The sequence below is a fragment of the Takifugu flavidus genome, chromosome 14 (assembly GCF_003711565.1).
Source record: "Takifugu flavidus isolate HTHZ2018 chromosome 14, ASM371156v2, whole genome shotgun sequence".
NCBI lineage: Eukaryota > Metazoa > Chordata > Actinopteri > Tetraodontiformes > Tetraodontidae > Takifugu > Takifugu flavidus.
The window spans coordinates 11,690,327-11,708,794 of NC_079533.1; the positions used below are offsets into that span (position 1 = coordinate 11,690,327).

An 18,468-nucleotide genomic window follows, 5' to 3' on the forward strand; every position below is an offset into this window, starting at 1 on the left:
AGCCCTGCGCAATCAAAACATCACTAATTTTACTGCCGATTGGAAACTATCTGCGTTCATGGGGGACGTTTCAAACAAACAGGGAAAAAAAGGCAACTGGGCAGCGGGTATTGGGAGAGGGTGACTTCATTCCATGTTTTGAAGCAAACATCCAGTGTGGAAAGTGTATGCAGTAAATAGCATGGCCTGCTGGCAGAGTGTCTGCATCCCTGCATCTCCCGTTTCTGCTCCAAGCGACAAAAAGGCACCGTTGCGTCCTCTGCAGCGAGACTTTTCCATCCCGTCAGGCTGCCCGTCTGCCCGTCTTCGACTCTCCTTCAACCCTCCTGATTGATTCTGCAGAGTTCGGACCGTGTGCAGTTCAAAAGCACTTCTCTCCTCCTCAATCGACGGAAACGGGCTTTACTTATTCTAAAGCCGCACCAGATTATTATGACCATCCCGGAGCTGTGGGATGTGTGCTGGACTGTGATGGACACACACACACACACACACGCGCACACACACACACACACACACACACACACACACACACACACACACACACACAGCCAGTCTCTCCAATCTCAACACTTTCTGGGGGGACGTGCTTCTTCTCCTCTAACAGGGACGCCGCCTTCACTTAATTTGAGGAATAACTATTTGTGCTGCAGGGGTGACCATCAGACAGGCTTGGCCACAGACACACACCTCTACCTCTACACACACACACACACACACACACACACACACCAAAAAGGCCAAATAATCCCTCCACCTATTTACACAGGAGAGCTGAGGCCGTGGCCTCACCTTCAGGGCTCTACTTAAGTCCTTGAGTCACTCCTTGAGTAATCACTGCATTCTACCTGCCTGTCTAATTATAATGGGGAAGGGGGGGGGGCAGAGGTGGCCCCACAGGTAGACGGGTCATTAGAGATGAGGATACAGTTGCATTCCAAGTCAGTGTTATTGGGTCTAATAAGGTGGACATCAGATTAACACACCTGTACTGAAGCTGTGATGAAAATAATTAGCATTTTATGGCCTTGCTGGTATTGATAAGATAGTTTGCGCAAATAAAAAAGAAAAATAATTTCAACATTGGGGAGGATTTAGAATACAGTTTAGCTTATGAAATGACTTCTTAGGGGTAATAACAAATCGATTATTGCCTAATGTCTGGCTTTTTGCGCCCCACTGCTTATTTACATCTGAAGTTTAGCACAAATATTGACAGACATGTCGGTGAGAGTTAACCTATTGTGCTACTGATGGGGGCAGAGCGCTGACGCGGGGTTGATGAGAGAAGGCACCATGGGAAGTAGGTCCGTCCGTGTCCTGGAGGGAGGCCCGCGGCTCCCCTTTAATCCCTCCAGGATCTGTCTCTCAGAGCCGTGGCTTTGCTTCGTGCGCAGCTTTTGGCCGAGTTATAAAAGAAAAAGTGTAAGTGTGGGACAAGTTTCTGACTTTCCTGGGCCAGAAAAAGAAGCTCGTAGACGAGAATTATTCTTTGCCGCACAGACCTGCGCGGGGTTTTAGTGGTGGGACCGGCCGCGTCTGGATGTTAAAAATGCTCTTCGTTTTTATTTTATTTATTTTTGCGTCACTTCATTCTGGAGCAGATATTTCGATGTGACTTCACCGCTGCTGATGATTAAAAGTATTTACAGTTTCTAAACTGCGCTGTTTTATATTTTGGAATAGGCGATTGTCTCCGGCCTGGGATCAGTTTCAGACCTCCTGTGTTTGGATTAAATACTCTCATAATCAAGACTTGGTCCGAAACAGTTTTTATGCTTTGACTGAAAAAGCTTCTTGTAATTTTTGTTACGTTTTGAGTCTTTTTAACCGTCTGAAGAGCTGCGATGGAGCTGCTCAGATAAAGGCCTCAGTATTTCGCTCTTGTTGCAATTTTTTTTTTTTTTTAAGAATTATCTTTTGAAATATTGAAACCAATTGAATGAAATTATTTTCAAATGCTGCATTTTTCTCAATGAAGTACGATGAAGCATTGGACCGTTTAAATTATTTTTCTAATTAATACAAAAACAAAGTTTTTTTTAATATAATCAAGGGGGTATTTTAATAGTCAGGCCTTTATACTTTAGTGTCACCACGTTTTCACATTACCAAGAGGTTCGATTTTCAGATATTCACTCATATATTCAGTCCTACATCGGTTTATCGGTTAAACCAATAAAAAACAAAACACCAAAGTTGATCTTTTGAAACTATTAAGCGAACATCAGATTATCTTCTTGTTCACGTTCATTATCTTCCTCAAAAATGACAATAAATATTTACTTGAATAAATAAACACTAAATTTGATCTCTAAATAAACTAAATTAAATACATTTCCGTTTTAAATAACCCTAAAATACAAACAAACTGGGTCATTAAAACGTCAAAATTCAGGTTCCCACATCAGGTTTTGTTGGCAACATTACCGACAAACTGAAATGGGATCAAACTGCATTTATCATGAATCTTATGACTAATATTTAAACCTACACCTCTCTCCTGGTTAAACCTTGTGAGTAAAACTGGAAGATAGTAGGAAAATGAATTTTCAAGAGATTTCACTGATAATTGTGGATGAAGCTGAGGATGATGATGTCAGGTGAGGATGCTAAATTTGTGGAATATCAAATTGATCGAGCTGGAAGACGAGGAGAACCAACTGGGATGGGCGGGAGTTGGTGGCGACGGCGGGGAGTGGTGGTGTTGCTGGGGGAGTTGGGGAGTGGGGGTGGGGGTTACGTCACCGCAAGGCGTGCTGAAGAAAACCAAGGCAGCGCCGCGGAGACTCATCCAATGTGCCGATTACCCCGGACACGTTTACGCGCAGCCGACAAATAAAAGGGATTTACTCAGCACCTGCATGGAGACATTCTGAGGGTTTCATTCGTTCTTTTTCTTAAAAAAAATAAAATCTACTTCTTCTGGGAACTAACTGGTGAGTACAGCGTTCATCCTCCGCGAGGTCGCTTCAGTTTAGCGCGGGGAAAAGGTCAGAAGGCTGGCATCACGCGTTGCCATTTTAAGAGTGGGAACACGAGTCGCCCGCTGCTAAAAATGTTGATGGTGGAAGTGAAATTGACGAAGAAAATTAAGGGGTGACGGTGTGTCGTTTTCGGTTGGAGTCAGCTCCAGATGGAACCAAAGCGGTGGAACTTTACGCACAGCGACAACTGGTTTGTTTTTAGCTGCTTTGCGGGGAATGTCATGAGCTGCAATCCAAATTCTGAGCTGGGGGAGACTCAATGTCAGGCGCACAAATTGATCTTCCCCTGCGACAGTTTAAATGAATCTGCTTGATAGCTAAAAGAACCCAACATGTGGAGGAAAACGTCAGCCAGTGCGCGTTTGAGGCGCGTGGACGCAGAAGACAGCAGAAGGCTGGAGGGGAGATTTAATGAGGACATAAAAGCAGCAAAAGGATTCCTGCAGATAAGAGGCTTTGAGTGTATTTGGGCCATTAAGGACAAGGTAAACTTCGCAATCTTGGTTTAGAGACGCTCCCCTGAAAATCAGATTAATCCTGCTGGTATTTAAAGGCCATTTCCTCTACTAATGGGGGTATTTTCCTTTAGAAAACGGGCCCAAACAAAGCCTGTAAATAAAATTCACTGTCAAAAATGTATACTTGGAATTTTGTCAGCCTCAGCACTGGATTAGATCGACAATAAGAAACTAAAAAATGTGGGAGAGAATTTTAATGCATATTCCCTCTTGTTTTAAGGAAGCTGGGATGGAACTGAACCTGTCGAAAAATGGGATTTCTTGCGTGGATCCAGGTACGTTTGACATGTTCTCATCAACCAGAACACACACACAAACACACACACACACAAACACACACACACACACACGCAGACACACACATACACATACCAACTTCTCAGCATAAAAAAATATCTGACGATAGAAATTACACAGGCTTCTTCACAAACATCTACTAGTAGCAAAAGATTAGATGGTGAATTTAACTGTGAGCACCAAATGAAAGCGAAAAATATGAAATTTTATCTTCTATTTCATCAATAGTTGTGACGGTTTCCTGGAAGTCCCGTTTGTCTCTAACTAACTAAATAAATGTTTCCAATCTAGGCTTGATTGTGAGACTGAATTCATTTTAAAAGACTGATATTTTCTTCAAATGTCTTAATTAGAAATTAATAAAGGCAACAGAAATTGCTTGAGAAGAATGATAAAGTTTGAGATAATGAAAGTGAGGAGACGGAGAGAGTTAAATCTAAGTAGTTTATATGTAAAAATCAATTTTAGCTTCGATCCACATGCCGGTAAAAACAACTGGAAAATTAACGGAAGAAAATATTTCACGTGATAAATGCAGACATTTCAGTAGCCTATTGTTAATCCCTTATTGGATTTTGGGATCAGACACCGCCCTGATAATTAATTCGACTTCAGATTCTCTGCGTTGTTGTTTTTTGTTAAACTATTAAAACGTGATGAGCATAATGTCTGAAAGTGGCTCATTATCAGATAATCCGGAAACAAGCCCACATTTGCAGCCTTTTCCTCGTCTGAGCGGCTCTCTGATGCTCATTTCAGGCTGTTGTTTTATTTACACGGGCCATCTCGGTCGGGTTGTTGGTTGTCACGCTCCTAGTATAACCTGGACCATCACCAGGGAAATAATGTTCTCTTGTTACCCACCGTGTCTGGTTACATCTCCACTTCTGCCCTGCTTTTGAATCCGCTCTGGCAGGCTGGAATTTTCTATATTCTTTATTTTTGTGTCCTCTATGGTCAGCACTACTTTGGTTTTCTGACAGTTGGGAGACTAAAATACATCAGGGCTGCTTTCATGTGCGCTTGGCGCGTGATTAACGGAGTTCGCGGAGTTTATTTTGCACTTCTGGGGGGGGGGGGGGGGGGGGGGGGGGGGGGTGGGAATATGATGTTTGCTTTGTCACTGCCCTTTAACCTGTCCTGCCGGATGGAAAGGCTTTTTAACTCATCCATCACACGCAAGTGCCCTCCAGAGCATAAGAGGAGCAGGGCAAAGGCAGGGGAGGCTGGGTATTTGGAGCCCCCTCCCCACCCCCCCACATCTATCAGCCTGTAAAATCTGCTGGAGAACAGAGGAGGTTAGACGCCCTCCATGGAAAACCGGCATCTGCTGTAAACGCTCTGAACATCCCAGCAGGGGTTTCAAGGGTCGCCGGGTTTATTGTGACTTTTGTATTTGCAACAGTGACGCTAATCAGAACATCAGGAAACGACCCGCGAGTTGCTCAGCGCGTTCGATCACCCTCGCGTTCACACCCACTCCATATGCACCTGTTTCCAGGTCGTTTCCGCATCGCGCTCCTCACATCTGCGAGACTACATCTGCACACCTTTCAATCTGGCTGCAGGTGGACACACCTGAAGCGCCCCACTTCCGGTCGAGTTGAAGCTCTCGGATGTCGCCACGTCTGTTTATTCCGTCTGTCGTTTTTGTGGGTTTAACTAGATGGAATAGATTCAGAAGATTGCTGAGAACTTTCCCAATTGTCTTTCGGAAAGGCCTTCGGGGAAGTTATCTGGTCGGACTGGGATCTCGTGTCGCACTTACTGTCACACAATGGCCGAAAACGCCGCAGACTGGCGCCGGGGACCGTCCAAATCTCAGATTATGATGCCTGAGCTTTTACGCACCCTCAGAGCGAATCACCAACATAGGCCAATTAAACGATTTCGGAATTTGGTTCATTTGTAATGAGGCAACAAATACAGTATAAACCTTCATGTAGTTTAATTACGCCTTTGGTCACTTGTTTCGAGTTTTAAAAGTTCATTTCTAAGTAGATGTAAATGGAAAAAGCGTTTGCTTCCATTGCCTCTTAGTTTTAGCCACAGATTTAATTAGTCCTAATGAAGGCAGAAACTTGAAATAGCGAAAGTGCGCATTCAAAGATGCAATAAGAACCTTTTTAAATAACGTCTAACCTCTAACACCCTGACGTCGATTCCACCCAGATTTAAAAATTTGCTCCCCCCAATTTGGGGAAAAGAGCGTTTTTGCGTTTTTATGCCCACACGCCCGCGTTTGTAGAATCTTTCCATCGTAGAAGAAGCCTCTTTTTGCAGAGCCTCCATCTGGACCGGGTTCTGGTCTGCAGGCATCCGAGTGTTCCGAGGCCGCGGTGGGTGTTATCTGCGCAGTGTGAGCGGGTGATTTCCGCGCACGTCAGATTAAATCAGGGGGAAATTTGTAATTATTACGACATTTAAATGGACTTATAAACAACATTATCGCTACATTTTCTAAGGTTTCACCTCCACATTGGTAACGCGCTCTATGCCAAAAGCGGGCTGCTGGTTGGCATTTTGGTGTCAGGACCCAACCACCAAGCTCTGAATGTGTTTCCTCACATTGAATTTGTCGTAGCTTCACTGACAATGAGGGTTTTATGCGGATGTTTGCTTTTGGGGAAAGTGTCAACCTGTTATTATTTATTGATTCATTTGCCACCGTGCAGTGCGTGATAAATGAGAGCTTTGATCTACAGGGACTTTTTTCGTAAGTCCCAAGTGTTTATTTGTGGTGAAACTATGAACTGAGTGAGCGATTCTTATCATTCATAACTTTATATCATCGCGCACTTTCGATAGCGGGAAAAGAGTGACTGCGGAGGCAAATGTTTGCTCAGCTCAGCACATACCCGAGATACAGTGTGTGTGTGTGTGTGTGTGTGTGTGTGTGTGTGTGTGTGTGTGTGTGTGTGTGTGTGTGTGTGTGTGATGCTGCGCCGGACACATTTCAAACATGCCTGCACGAATAAAGGACCTATTTACCACAGAAAGAGCCAAAGCGCCGCACTGCGCGTCCCCGACACCGGAATGAACTCAAGCCAGCGCTGCGTAAAAAGCCTAGTTCAGCCTGATGCTGTATCAAAACACAAACAAAACAAGCTCCAAGTGTTAAAGTTTTATGTTTTTGCCTTTATCTTATTGATTGTATTGACTGGTGTTTATGGCCCAATAGTGAAATATCGGTAGAATCAAAGGCAGAACATTTACTTTGACGTCACTCTAAATGGCGCGTTTGGGAGGGTGTTTCACAGCAGCGGGCAGGTTTAGTGGGTGGGGCTCGCTCGTTTTGGAAAGGATAAGCAAAAATGGGTGGATCCCACGGGGTAGGAGAGCCGGAGCAGCGGACACAAGCTCTTCCCCGCTGTGGAGAAACGCAGAGCGCACTGGGCTGTCACTGCTGCAGTGGAGGGAAAGGGTGCCGTGACAACTCCCCCTTCTCTTTTTTACGCGAGGGAACAAAACCAGCGGAATTTCTTCCTTAATGATTCATCCTCTCGTGCGGTGGTTTCTGTCCGACTGCGGGTGGATTTTGTAGCTGTTGAGGAAAAGCTTTTGTGCGCCCACAGGATTCACCCTCGTTTCCTCTTTTGTGCTCATCCTTCTCTTCAAGGTGGGATGAATTTGGACAGAATCGCAGAGGCAGCGAGAGCGCCGCCGCCCCCCGCGACGTGGCCCCTGCATTTCATTTACCGAGAACCTCAAACAGCAGCAGAGACACTTTAGAGAACTCAAGCAGCGAGTCTTCGGACACTGACTTGGCAGGTACAGCGCCCGGGTGCTTGTAGCTACTCGATTCCTTCTTTTCAGTTCAACAAAACTTTCATTTGAAGTCTCCTGAGGAGAATTTTACGACGAGCTGTCACAGACATCCCGGTAGAATAACTCGGAAGGAAATTGTTTATTTTAGCCGAGCTGTCAGTGCCAGCGCTTGCTTACGCGCACCTCCGTGACGGTGTATTTCCGTGTGCTCCGGTGCAGCATGGGTAACGCAGCCTACCCGGAGGCACATTGGCATCAGAGGTTAGGTTTGCCAGCTTCTGCCCCGCGATGCCAAAGGAAGAGAGAAAACGGTTGGGGTTTTACACCCCGTTTCTTGCTCATCGCGTTGGCTGAACAGTTGGCGGGACTCCGAGCTCTGTCAGGGGAAAATGTGCACAGGCCTGGCCCGCTGTCAGTAAATGCATTAGAGCAAACTTTAAATAGTGGGACATTCTTTCGGTTCCAACTAAAAGCCCGTGGTTTGTATTAACAACTCTCAGAGTCTTTGTTCCTCATCTTTATTTATTCATTTTTTGATTAAGCCCGAGCCCGTTCTTCCGGGCATGCACATGAGGAAGAACCCGTAAATATGATTGGCATTATTTTATTTTTTTTTTTAAATGGGGCTCATATTGACAAAAACAATGCGCTAAACAATAATGCTTTAACTGGTTTTCTAACTTGGCAAACATTCAAGAAACTATTCCGTTTTATGACTGACCTTTGCACGTGTTGACCCTTCAGTTTAATGAGGCAATCTTGCTGGGACACATGGAAGATAAGAGTGGGCAGAACTCTCCGTAAAGTACTGATTCCAATTTAAACCGAATGGCTTCCACTTGTGGAAAAGAAAATAACTTTCTCAATTGTTTCTCTCCGTGGCTTCATTTTTATTAGAATTCATGTTAAAAGTTTTCCGTTTTTATTTTTCCATCAAAGGAATTATTTTTTAAATTCTGCATAAATGTTTTGACATTTGAAATATTGGAATTCTAAATTTCCATCTAGCAATATCAGTTTTCCTACTATCAATAGCGTGCATTTGTTTGACCTTGATTTGTGATCCACAGAGAAGGAGAGGAGCGCAGAACAGAGGAGCGATGACGGGAACGCGGATGATCCGAAAAAGAAGAAGCAGCGGCGGCAGCGGACTCATTTCACCAGCCAGCAGCTGCAGGAGCTGGAAGCTACTTTCCAGAGGAACCGTTACCCGGATATGAGCACCAGAGAAGAAATAGCCGTGTGGACAAACCTCACCGAGGCCAGAGTCCGGGTAAGTGGTACTAGAGGGCCGTGCGTAAAATCTGCGCGATGTCTGCGTAAAAACAATTTCCGTCCATAAAGGAGAGCATCGTTTTGCTGGGGAATGTTGTTTAGCAAGACCAAGCTTTAATACTGACTTATATGAGAAAGTTACCTCAAAATTAAATCACACACGCGCGCGGAAATAAATGCTAAACATCACTACACCAACAGGCTAAATAATACAATCACAGCCACAGAGTTCTGCAGAATTAACCAGTAATTTATCTAAACTGCTGTGTTTCGGGACTTGTTCAAAACTCTGTTGTGCAAATCATTGCAACACAGTTATTATATAACATCAATTGTAATTATGTGGCAGTGAGGGAAAATTTGTGGCAAGGGAAATTTGATCAGTGAAAGACATCGTTGTTGCTCAAAGCAGGAGCCTTCAAAAGTTCGATCTAATGCAGGGAGACAGCCAGTTACGAGATAAATACTGTTCCACCAGGGAAAGGATTAGACCACGTGTATTTCCTTTAAAAAATAATCCAAGTTAATCAAAGACAAATCAAAGAGGATTTTACAATAAACTTGCGTTTGTCACATTTTTATATTTAACGTTCAACAGAAAAAGCGGATAAATGGAAGCTCCATGGTGGGGTGGGGGGGTATCGGTGCCTCATCCATTCTTAAAAAAAATTAATTAAATTCATTTTAAAGCAAGATACATTTGGTAATAATCTTGCGGGTAGCAAATTGCAGACTATTTTAAAATAGGTGTGAATATTTATTTTTATTTTTTGTTGAAACCTACTCAGAATTCTTAAGAAGGCGAGTATTTCAGGTTACACGAGTGAAAATGAAACAGGAAAAAAGAAAGGAGTGCAAACTTTTATGGGCGTAGAGAAATCAGAAAACGACGCCAACTGCGATTCACAGCCCGACTTTCTGATGGGGTTTGAAGAGTTTAATTAAATGTTTTGACATTTTAAAGTGCTTGATTTTGACCTTTAAAGGTCATCAGTGCGGTCATGCTTGACGGAGCACACGGAGGGGCTGAATTAGATGTGCAGACGCGGATATTCCAAACACCAGCCAGGATGTAACGAACGCGTGTGCTTTAACATAACATCACAGCCCAAATGAGCTTTAGCAGCTGCGCGTCATGGTCGCTCTGACGGTCCAGCGTCCCTGCGTGCGGCCCTCTGTCACATCGCTCACGTCTTTGTGGACAATTCATTCGCAGCACCCTGTTCACTGCGGGATTATAAATAATCCCTCCGGTGAGACCGCGTGTAAACTGTCTGTGCTGGGAATTTAAAATGGCACGTAGAGTGCGGGTATTCCGTCAGGATTAGAGCGAGCAAAAATCGCTGAGACGTTTTATTTCTGTGTGTGAACAGACACACACACACACACACACCACACACACACACACACACACACACACACACACACACACACACTTCTGCACTCCCTTTCTCCAACACGAGGAAAATTCTTAGTTACACCATAAAACTCATAAATACATAGGTAGATGGCTCGATTTTACTCTTAAATTTTAGTTTATTTATACATTTGTTGAAATGTTTGCAAAGATGTGTCAGAACTGAAAACGTATGGTTAATCATAGAAATAAAAATTTAAAATTGTAAACACTCTACAAAAACTGTCAGTAGAAGCTCAGGTTAACGTCGATATAAGCTATTTTAAAAACTGGGGGGGATCCAAAGGCGTAAAATCAGTTGGGTTCGGAGGGCGGTTCCTCCTCTTGGCCTGCAGTTTGTGCTGTGTTTTTGTGGGGAATTTCAGTGTTGATATGACGCCGAGCAGCAGCTGCTTGGTGCTGGTTCAGCAAGAAGAATCATTATTTTTATTAGGATACTAAAAAAAAAGAAAAGAATACATTGTGGCATAACACGGTTTTTTTGTCTGTATTAAAAAATACACGAAGTGATTTGTTACAGCTAAAGTTTTTTTTTTTAAAAAAACCTACTTAGTGTTATAAACAAAGCGTTTTTAGACGTTAAACAGATGTCGTGGGGCCAATCGCTCAGCCTTTATTTTGAAGTTGCTTTAAAGTTGCGCGTTCCTGAAAAATATTTCCTTCTGTTTTCTTTCCAGACATATTTTATCCAAACTTTTGTTTCAAAAATAAATGCGCACAGCAGCGACCATCGGGCTTCTATAGAGGCCAGAAATGTGAATCAGTGTAGCGACTCGGTCTCCTTTGCGCGGCCTTAACCGTGCGTGTCTCCTCCAGGTGTGGTTTAAAAACCGCCGGGCCAAGTGGAGGAAGCGGGAGCGGAACCAGCAAATGGACCTGTGTAAGAACAGCTACCTGCCGCAGTTCAGCGGCCTCATGCAGCCGTACGAAGACATGTACCCTGCCTACACCTACAACAACTGGACCAACAAGGGCCTGACCCCGGCCCCGCTGTCCACCAAGAACTTCACTTTCTTCAACTCCATGAGCCCTCTTACATCTCAGTCCATGTTCTCGGCGCCCAACTCCATCTCCTCCATGACCATGGCTTCCGGAATGGGCCCCTCCGCCGTGCCGGGCATGCCCACCCCGGGTCTCAACAACATCAGTAACCTGAACGGGATCGGTACGTCCGGGATCAACTCGGCCATGTCGTCCCCGGCTTGTCCGTACGGGCCTCCCGGGTCTCCGTACAGCGTTTATCGGGACACTTGCAACTCCAGCCTGGCCACACTCAGACTCAAATCCAAACAGCACCCAACGTTCGGATACAGCGGGCTGCAGAGCCCCGGAACCAGCCTGAACGCCTGTCAGTACAACAGCTGACGGGCCAGCCGCACGGCCCGGAGTTCACGCACCTGAATATGCGAGTGTGGTCCACTTACGCGGGGTCAGAGCGTCGAGACCATCTGCGGATGGAGAGAAATAGAACGAAAGACAACTATACTGGATTGGTTGCAGACATTTTTCAGAAAAAAAAGGAAAAATGGATTATGCGGGTTTTATGTGTTTACCGATGAACTTGCACAGCAATGGAAATGTCCAGGGTTTTTGTTTCTTTCTTTTTTTTAAACGATGAAGACGTGTTACATTGCTGCATTGTACATATGTAACTGTAAATATATACTGGCCTATATTAAAAAAAAAAGATGGTGGGATTTTTTGTCCGTTTTGTGTTTGCTTGCTTTTGAAGACCGACAGGAGGCAGAGAAGCTGTTGCGCAACGATCCAGATTTTAAAGAGAAACTAAGAAACCAAGAAAATTCTAGCCTATGTACATATTCCATGTTGCTTCTGTGTGTACGCAGGTCCCCAGCGAGCGCTGACTCCATCCAGTGACGACACTTTCAGATGTTTCTGTCATTGTGCTTGAAACCGAGATGTCAGCATGTTTTAACTTGAGTGCAACGTGTTTTGTACGTTAATGTAAGACTGCAGAATTTCATTAGCCGGAAATGTGTAAATCTGCGAGAGGTGACTGAAAAGGCGAGTCACCTGTGTTTATGGCACCATGTTTGTTTGAATAAAACTCCAGGAAAAGAGACTTTAGTTCAAGCATGATTTAGAGGAGTAGAAACGACCCAGTTAAATAAAGAACATGCCGGAATACTATACCGTATTGTAGCTTATCAACTTTTTCATCCAGCCTATTTCAGCATTTTTTATTCAATTATTGCCCCTTTAGAAAGAGATTCTACACATCCTATATGGTCCGTTACTGTTGCGCATCTGGTGCGTTTAATTTTGCCCTATACATGCAAAGAAAATCGGATTAATTAGTCCGTCAATGTCTCTTTGTGGCTGACTCGCTTGGCTTCAACATATTTATCTTTTCTTTAAATCGATAATTAAAAAAAAGAGGCTATAAAGATTGAGTGAACCTGGGAGGAAGATTATGACCGAAGCTTTGAGGTGTTTTACGCACAGTCCCTCACAGGTTTATCCAGAGCGTAAACAATCAATCAATACCATATCTGTTCCTCCTCAAATCTCATATCTATATGACCCCGTTAGACTGATATTAGCGCAAATGCAGCTGCTCGTGATCGTGCGCTGCAGCGGAGTGCGTGAAGGTGGGAGAATTTATTGGGTAGTTTTAAAATCTACTAGATTAAAGTTTATCAGGCACTTGTGTAAACCGGTGTTTCTTTCATCCACGGCGCCTCCCGGCTTGTTTGGTTCTAATTCATGACCTAAATTTACGAACTATATTTTTTACTATATTCGAAGTGAAATATGGAAAACATCATTACATCCTACAGTCTGACACTCAATCTAATTATTATCCCAGTTTTGTTTTTTACATTGGTGTAGAAAAGGTGTCATTTTAAAAATGCTAAAAGTTGATTGGCCTCTGGCGTGGCAAGTATATATTCTAGGTAACTTTATTATTACCAAGAGCTTTAATTAAGAGAGGTTTACGCAGGTTTCTGGAATATCAGTGGATTTAGAATTTTAATTATATGCTACTAGGCATATAGAGTCGAACAGAATAGAAAAACCTACTGTTTATGTCGCTAAATGTACAGTTAAATTCGCAAAATGAACAGTTTAGGTCTATTCTGCAACCGCCTGTGACATTTAAGTCTTATTGGTGACGTAATGAGCTCTTAATGAAGTGATTGAGTTCATGTTATGAGTCATAACTTTAATACATGTGACTGTTTCTGTAACTTTCGCGGCACTAACAAGTCACGACAGTAACATCACCAGCACGCGCGGCTTTAAATTCTTTCCTAGGGCGCGCCCGCGCGCACCGAGGGGGCGTCTGCTTACTCAGGGGCGGGCGCGCGCCCTGCTTGCAATCGTAGGTTTCCGTGTTGATTCGGCGATGTTCGACGGGAGGTCACGAGCGCTCTCGAGACTCGCGTTGATAGGTAACCAAAACAAAGCGCGTGTACTGTCGTAAAAAAGGAGTACAGGCCCGCGCGCGAGAACTAACGGAGGGCAAAGTTCAACAAGTACAAGAGGGAATAATTAGGTTAGTTAGGAAGTGTGTGATTCAGTTCAATCAGCCCGTTAGAGAAGGCAAACAAGCAAATAGTGGAATATCTGACACATTTAGCTCTGTTAATAAGTGTGTGGGTGTTTAGAGCGATAGATCTGGAGATAAACCCTCAATAGAAATGAAAACCAGTCAGACAAGAAGGGAACCAACGAATAGCTAAAGTGAGTCAATCAAAGGTCCGGCGTTCTCTGCCTTCACAAAAACGAGTCTGTTTTATACCTTTAAAACGTCGATGTTTACGTTGTCGAGCTGCTGCATAAGTCCAGGTACAGTGAGGGTGTGAGAGCTAACAGTTAGCTTAGTTAACTTAGCTTCAAGGCCAGATGATCCAGGCGTGTACGTCTTTGCAGCGCAACGCTGATAAAAGCAACACTGACAAAAGCTTGTGAAGCCCCAGTGTTGTTGTTCCACAATAGAAATGGACACCGCGGTGTCAAAAAAAGGGCTGTGACAGTGTGACTGACACGCCACACGTATCCTGAACACCCCAACCAGAGCTGCCGCCCTGACACCGTCGCTCCGGCTCGCTCCTGCCGCAGCCGCCGGCTTCCCACGGAAGCTGGTGTGATCCCCGAAATCTGCTGTGCAGCCTCAGCGACCGTCGGGACCCGAACCTGCCGTTTACTCAGGGGCCTTTGACGCCGCGGTAACCCAACGCTGCACTTTAACAATAGCAGGGGCTCACGGCAGCAGCCCCACGCCAACACTGGCGTAGGTATTTTCTCGTAGGTATTCAAGCGGACCACTGAGCTTTGCGAAGCTTTTCCACTCTTCTTGCGGGGTCAATTTATTCTGGAATGAAACATGAATCTTTCCGTAGAGGCTTTTTCTGCCGAAGCTAAAACCCCGGTGAGAACGCGGATATAAAAACGCAGGCCGGGGAGCGACATGTTTGCCCCCAGAACCCAGTTTTCCTTGGAGACTATGGGACAGTTGGCTCATACTTCAAATTCCTGGCTGTCAATGTGCATCAGGCGTCACGTTTTCTGAAATTAGCCATGCACCAAGTTTTTTTGGGGTGGGGGGTGCGGGGGGACACATTGTGAATTTTGCGGCCGTGAGAGTTTTCGGAGGGGTTTCGCACTCTGGCGTTCACACTCGGGCCGTTTCTTTCTGGAGATGAAGCGGAATGGTTCAGTAAACATGACCCAGTAAACACAAACTACTGTGTGTTCCTGTTATGAGCCAAACTACAGACGTGTGCACAAAGGTCCACTCAATTATTAAGGAATTCATTTGATAAAGTCCCACGTTCACTTGCCTTGATTAGTCGTGAATAAGGACTTACACCAGTATTAAATTCAAAATCTTGTAGACAGGAAGAGGAAGGATTTATGAACAAAGGTCGTGCAAAGTTTCAAAATAAGAGCTTTTGCCCATTTTGTTTTATTTTTATGGGATTTTTTTTTCCCTTAGTTTTCTTTGACAACCTCGTCCAGATGTTTTTGTGAACTTATTTTATCTCTTTGACTCTGGACTTCGTGACACATCCATATTTCACTTAAACTGACACATTTTTAAAGATTCCCTTTGAGTTTTTCTGGCTTGTCAATGTTCATTTAGCATAAAAAAACAAATGTTAAGGGTAAGAAACACATGCTGAAGTGAGTATTTCTGAGTGAACTGTTTGGCTCAGCGAGTGGTTTGGACTCATCAGACTTTTTAGAACTCAAACCGAGCTTCTTTTTTTTTTTTTTTTTTTATCTCAGGTCTAGTTCAAACATTTCTGAGCCAGCAGGTGAATTTGACCAGATTTCTGTGGTGTAGCGTCAGATATTTACAGAGGTGTGCCGCTACCATGGTTGCAGGATTGAGGCCCGCCTTACTTTTGTTGACCTTCTTGGTCTTTCTTTCTTCAGGCAAATGGATCTAACTTGGAATCCTGGATCTATTTGTACTTCCTGGATCTACCATGTTGGATAGAGGGGTGGGGGTGTGCTGGGAACAAACAAGAGAGAGCAAAGAGCTGGTTTTTAAATCCCTTTAATCACTCATAGAAGTGACTGATCAGAGGAGTAGGTGGTGCTATTGTTGTAATACACTTGTTTATCAATTATTAAATATTGAATGCATTTCAGACAAACAGCATATCCTAATATATAAACATTTAACAAGGTTTTATCTGGATGAGAAACATATTGATTCATTTTAGATCTGCAAAGAAGATATATTTTGATTTATAGAACAATTTATTGCAAAACATTGGCTTGAAATCAAAAGAGCACTTGGCCAAGAGCTGCAGAGAGCTGCGAGGCCACGCAAGAACATGAATTACTATAATTATATACATCCCGAGAAAATGATGTAATTACCACCAAAACTGAGATGCAGTAACAAAGCTGACACATGGGATCATTTTGGGATTAGTGACCATGCTGAGTCCAAATGTAGTGACTTCACAGCTGTGTGTGTGTGTGTGTGAGAGAGAGAGAGAGGACAGCTGTGGGTGGTTGAGTGAAGAATGAAAGATCTGCATGATCATGTTTAATATATGTCAAAGTCAGTCAATTATTTTCCTTTAGCCTTCATCAAACCTCAACAGACCTACTGAGCTCAGATATTAAGAGACTGACTGAAATAATTAAATGACAACTGCACACATTTTTTTAAATGTCAAAAAGAGAAAGTATTTATTTACTTTTGGCATATTTTCACAATAGTGCGTAGCTTTTTGTGAACACCTGAATGCTTTTTTAAACTTTTCATTAAATTAGAAAAATAAATACTTAAATCACGAAATGATTATTTATTCGCTATTTTATTGCAATGACTTAGGCTACAAAATTGTCCCATTGTGTTTTACTTCTTTTTATCTAAGCCCACCTTAGCATGCTAACATTAGAATAAATGTGTCTTCATTTATAATTAAATTTCTGCAAAATTTACCAACACAAAACACATTTTCATTTCGTTGTTAAGTTAAACTGCATCCACAATAAGTGTTTTCTTACAACTGTGAATGAAAGCAATTGTTTTGGTGATTTTAGTTGTTTTGAACCCCTTGTTAAATAAATTGCAATAAAAATAGACTGACATGTTCTGCACGTTTGTGTCTGTATTAGGCGGCGTCTCTTGAATATGTGAACAATGATGTTAACTCCATGTTTGTGATCCCTCACATCCCACGTTTTCTTTTCAAACGATAAAAAAATAAATAAACCACTGACAACTTGTCTTTTAAATTGAAGACGACAGCGTGAAATTGCTCTTTATTAGCCGCACTGACACGAATGTGTTTCTGTTCCCACAGATGAGCACAGGCAGCGCTGGTCCAGTAGTTGCTGGATCCTCAGTTCAGTCGGCGCTGACTCTCCCCCGTTATCTTTATTTGGCGGTATCAGATTGCACCTACTGCTCCCCCGGTTGCCCCCACCCTCCCCACCACATGGCCATGGAGTAAAACTGCAGTTCACACACTGCAGGAGAATTATGGGCTGTTATCATGCAGATATAGCAGCTAGTTGGAAGGAGCCCAGAAAGCCTCTCTGTTTCTCACTGATGACCCCCCCACACACACACACACACACACACACACACAATCAATCTCTCCTTTTGCTCTCTTATGTTCATCCTGGGGAGAATTATTATATTTCCATCTGAAGATCCACATTAAGGGCGTATAGGGACGTCCCCCCACTCCCACCACCACCTGGCCCGTCCCGCCGGTCTATTTCGGACTCCCTCGCCTCGTCTCGGGTTCTCTACGGGCTGCAGAATTAGTAGGTGAGGCTGAGAGCGGATCAAGGAGCCAAAAGCCGGTGAGTTCGCTAATGGGACGGCTGGCTTGGCTGTCTGCTGCTTCTGTCCATCAGCTGAGGTCAATTACGTGAAGGAGACACATCTGGCCCGGGTTCTATAGAGAACAGCTGTCCGGTCACTTAAAAGTCGTCCTCCGCGCAGAAGTGGAGACCGAGGAGTGACGAGAGATTGTTTAGATCTCCGTCCTTTTGCCCTTTCAAGCCAGAACATTTCCACGCTTTAGGGAGAAACTGATTCGCTTCCCCTGAAGACGAGAACATGAATCGCGTTCTTCTCACTGTTCCCCAGCAGCAACGTTGGAGATGAATCGCGGTTAGTGGTTACAACAAAGAGAGATCTCTTCTCATAAGCGCTCATATGGTTTCACTTTGTTTTGTTCATCGTTGCAGCCACATCTTGTGACCCTATGGAGGGGGGTGGTGGTGGTGGTGGTGATGGGGGGGGTTCCAGCCCCTTTGGATGGGAAGCCACAAGATGTAAAAGCTAAGCTGTTAAACACAAAGTAGTTCTAGCAGCACCGCCACCGTCATCCTGGTGGGTTCGCCCGGCAGAACGCGATCGCAGCAGACGTGGCCGTTCCGTCCAGTTAACAAGCAACAGATGCAGAATGATGGGATTTGCCCACATGTTCATCTGTCTACGTGGTACCGAGACGTCCAGGGCGCCCGACCACACAGCTGATGCGCGGCACCTCCAGAACTGAACCGTCCCCAGGTGTGTTCGGGGCGTGTCCCGTGACGCCTTCGCGTAGCGCCGCCATCATCTTCTCTCACACATATCGACGACGGGTGGGCCCGTGGTAACGGGGAGACCCTGGAGCGCTGCTGTCCCGTCTCTAAACCACGTCGGGCCAACCCAAGGAAGCAGCTGCGGAGGTTATTTAGTCTCCTTCCACAGAAA

The 18,468-nt window shown here is 44.2% G+C and overlaps 1 protein-coding gene across 1 annotated transcript; it reads left to right on the plus strand.

The window, feature by feature from the left end:
- The first annotated feature begins 2,781 nt into the window (after positions 1-2,781).
- On the plus strand, positions 2,782-12,345 carry pitx1 (paired-like homeodomain 1). Its single transcript, XM_057054960.1, is given in 6 exon segments — positions 2,782-2,939; positions 3,726-3,780; positions 7,422-7,453; positions 7,456-7,573; positions 8,641-8,843; positions 11,079-12,345. Coding segments are annotated over 5 exon segments (948 nt in total). The 5' UTR covers positions 2,782-2,939; positions 3,726-3,734; the 3' UTR covers positions 11,628-12,345.
- The last annotated feature ends 6,123 nt before the right edge of the window (positions 12,346-18,468 follow it).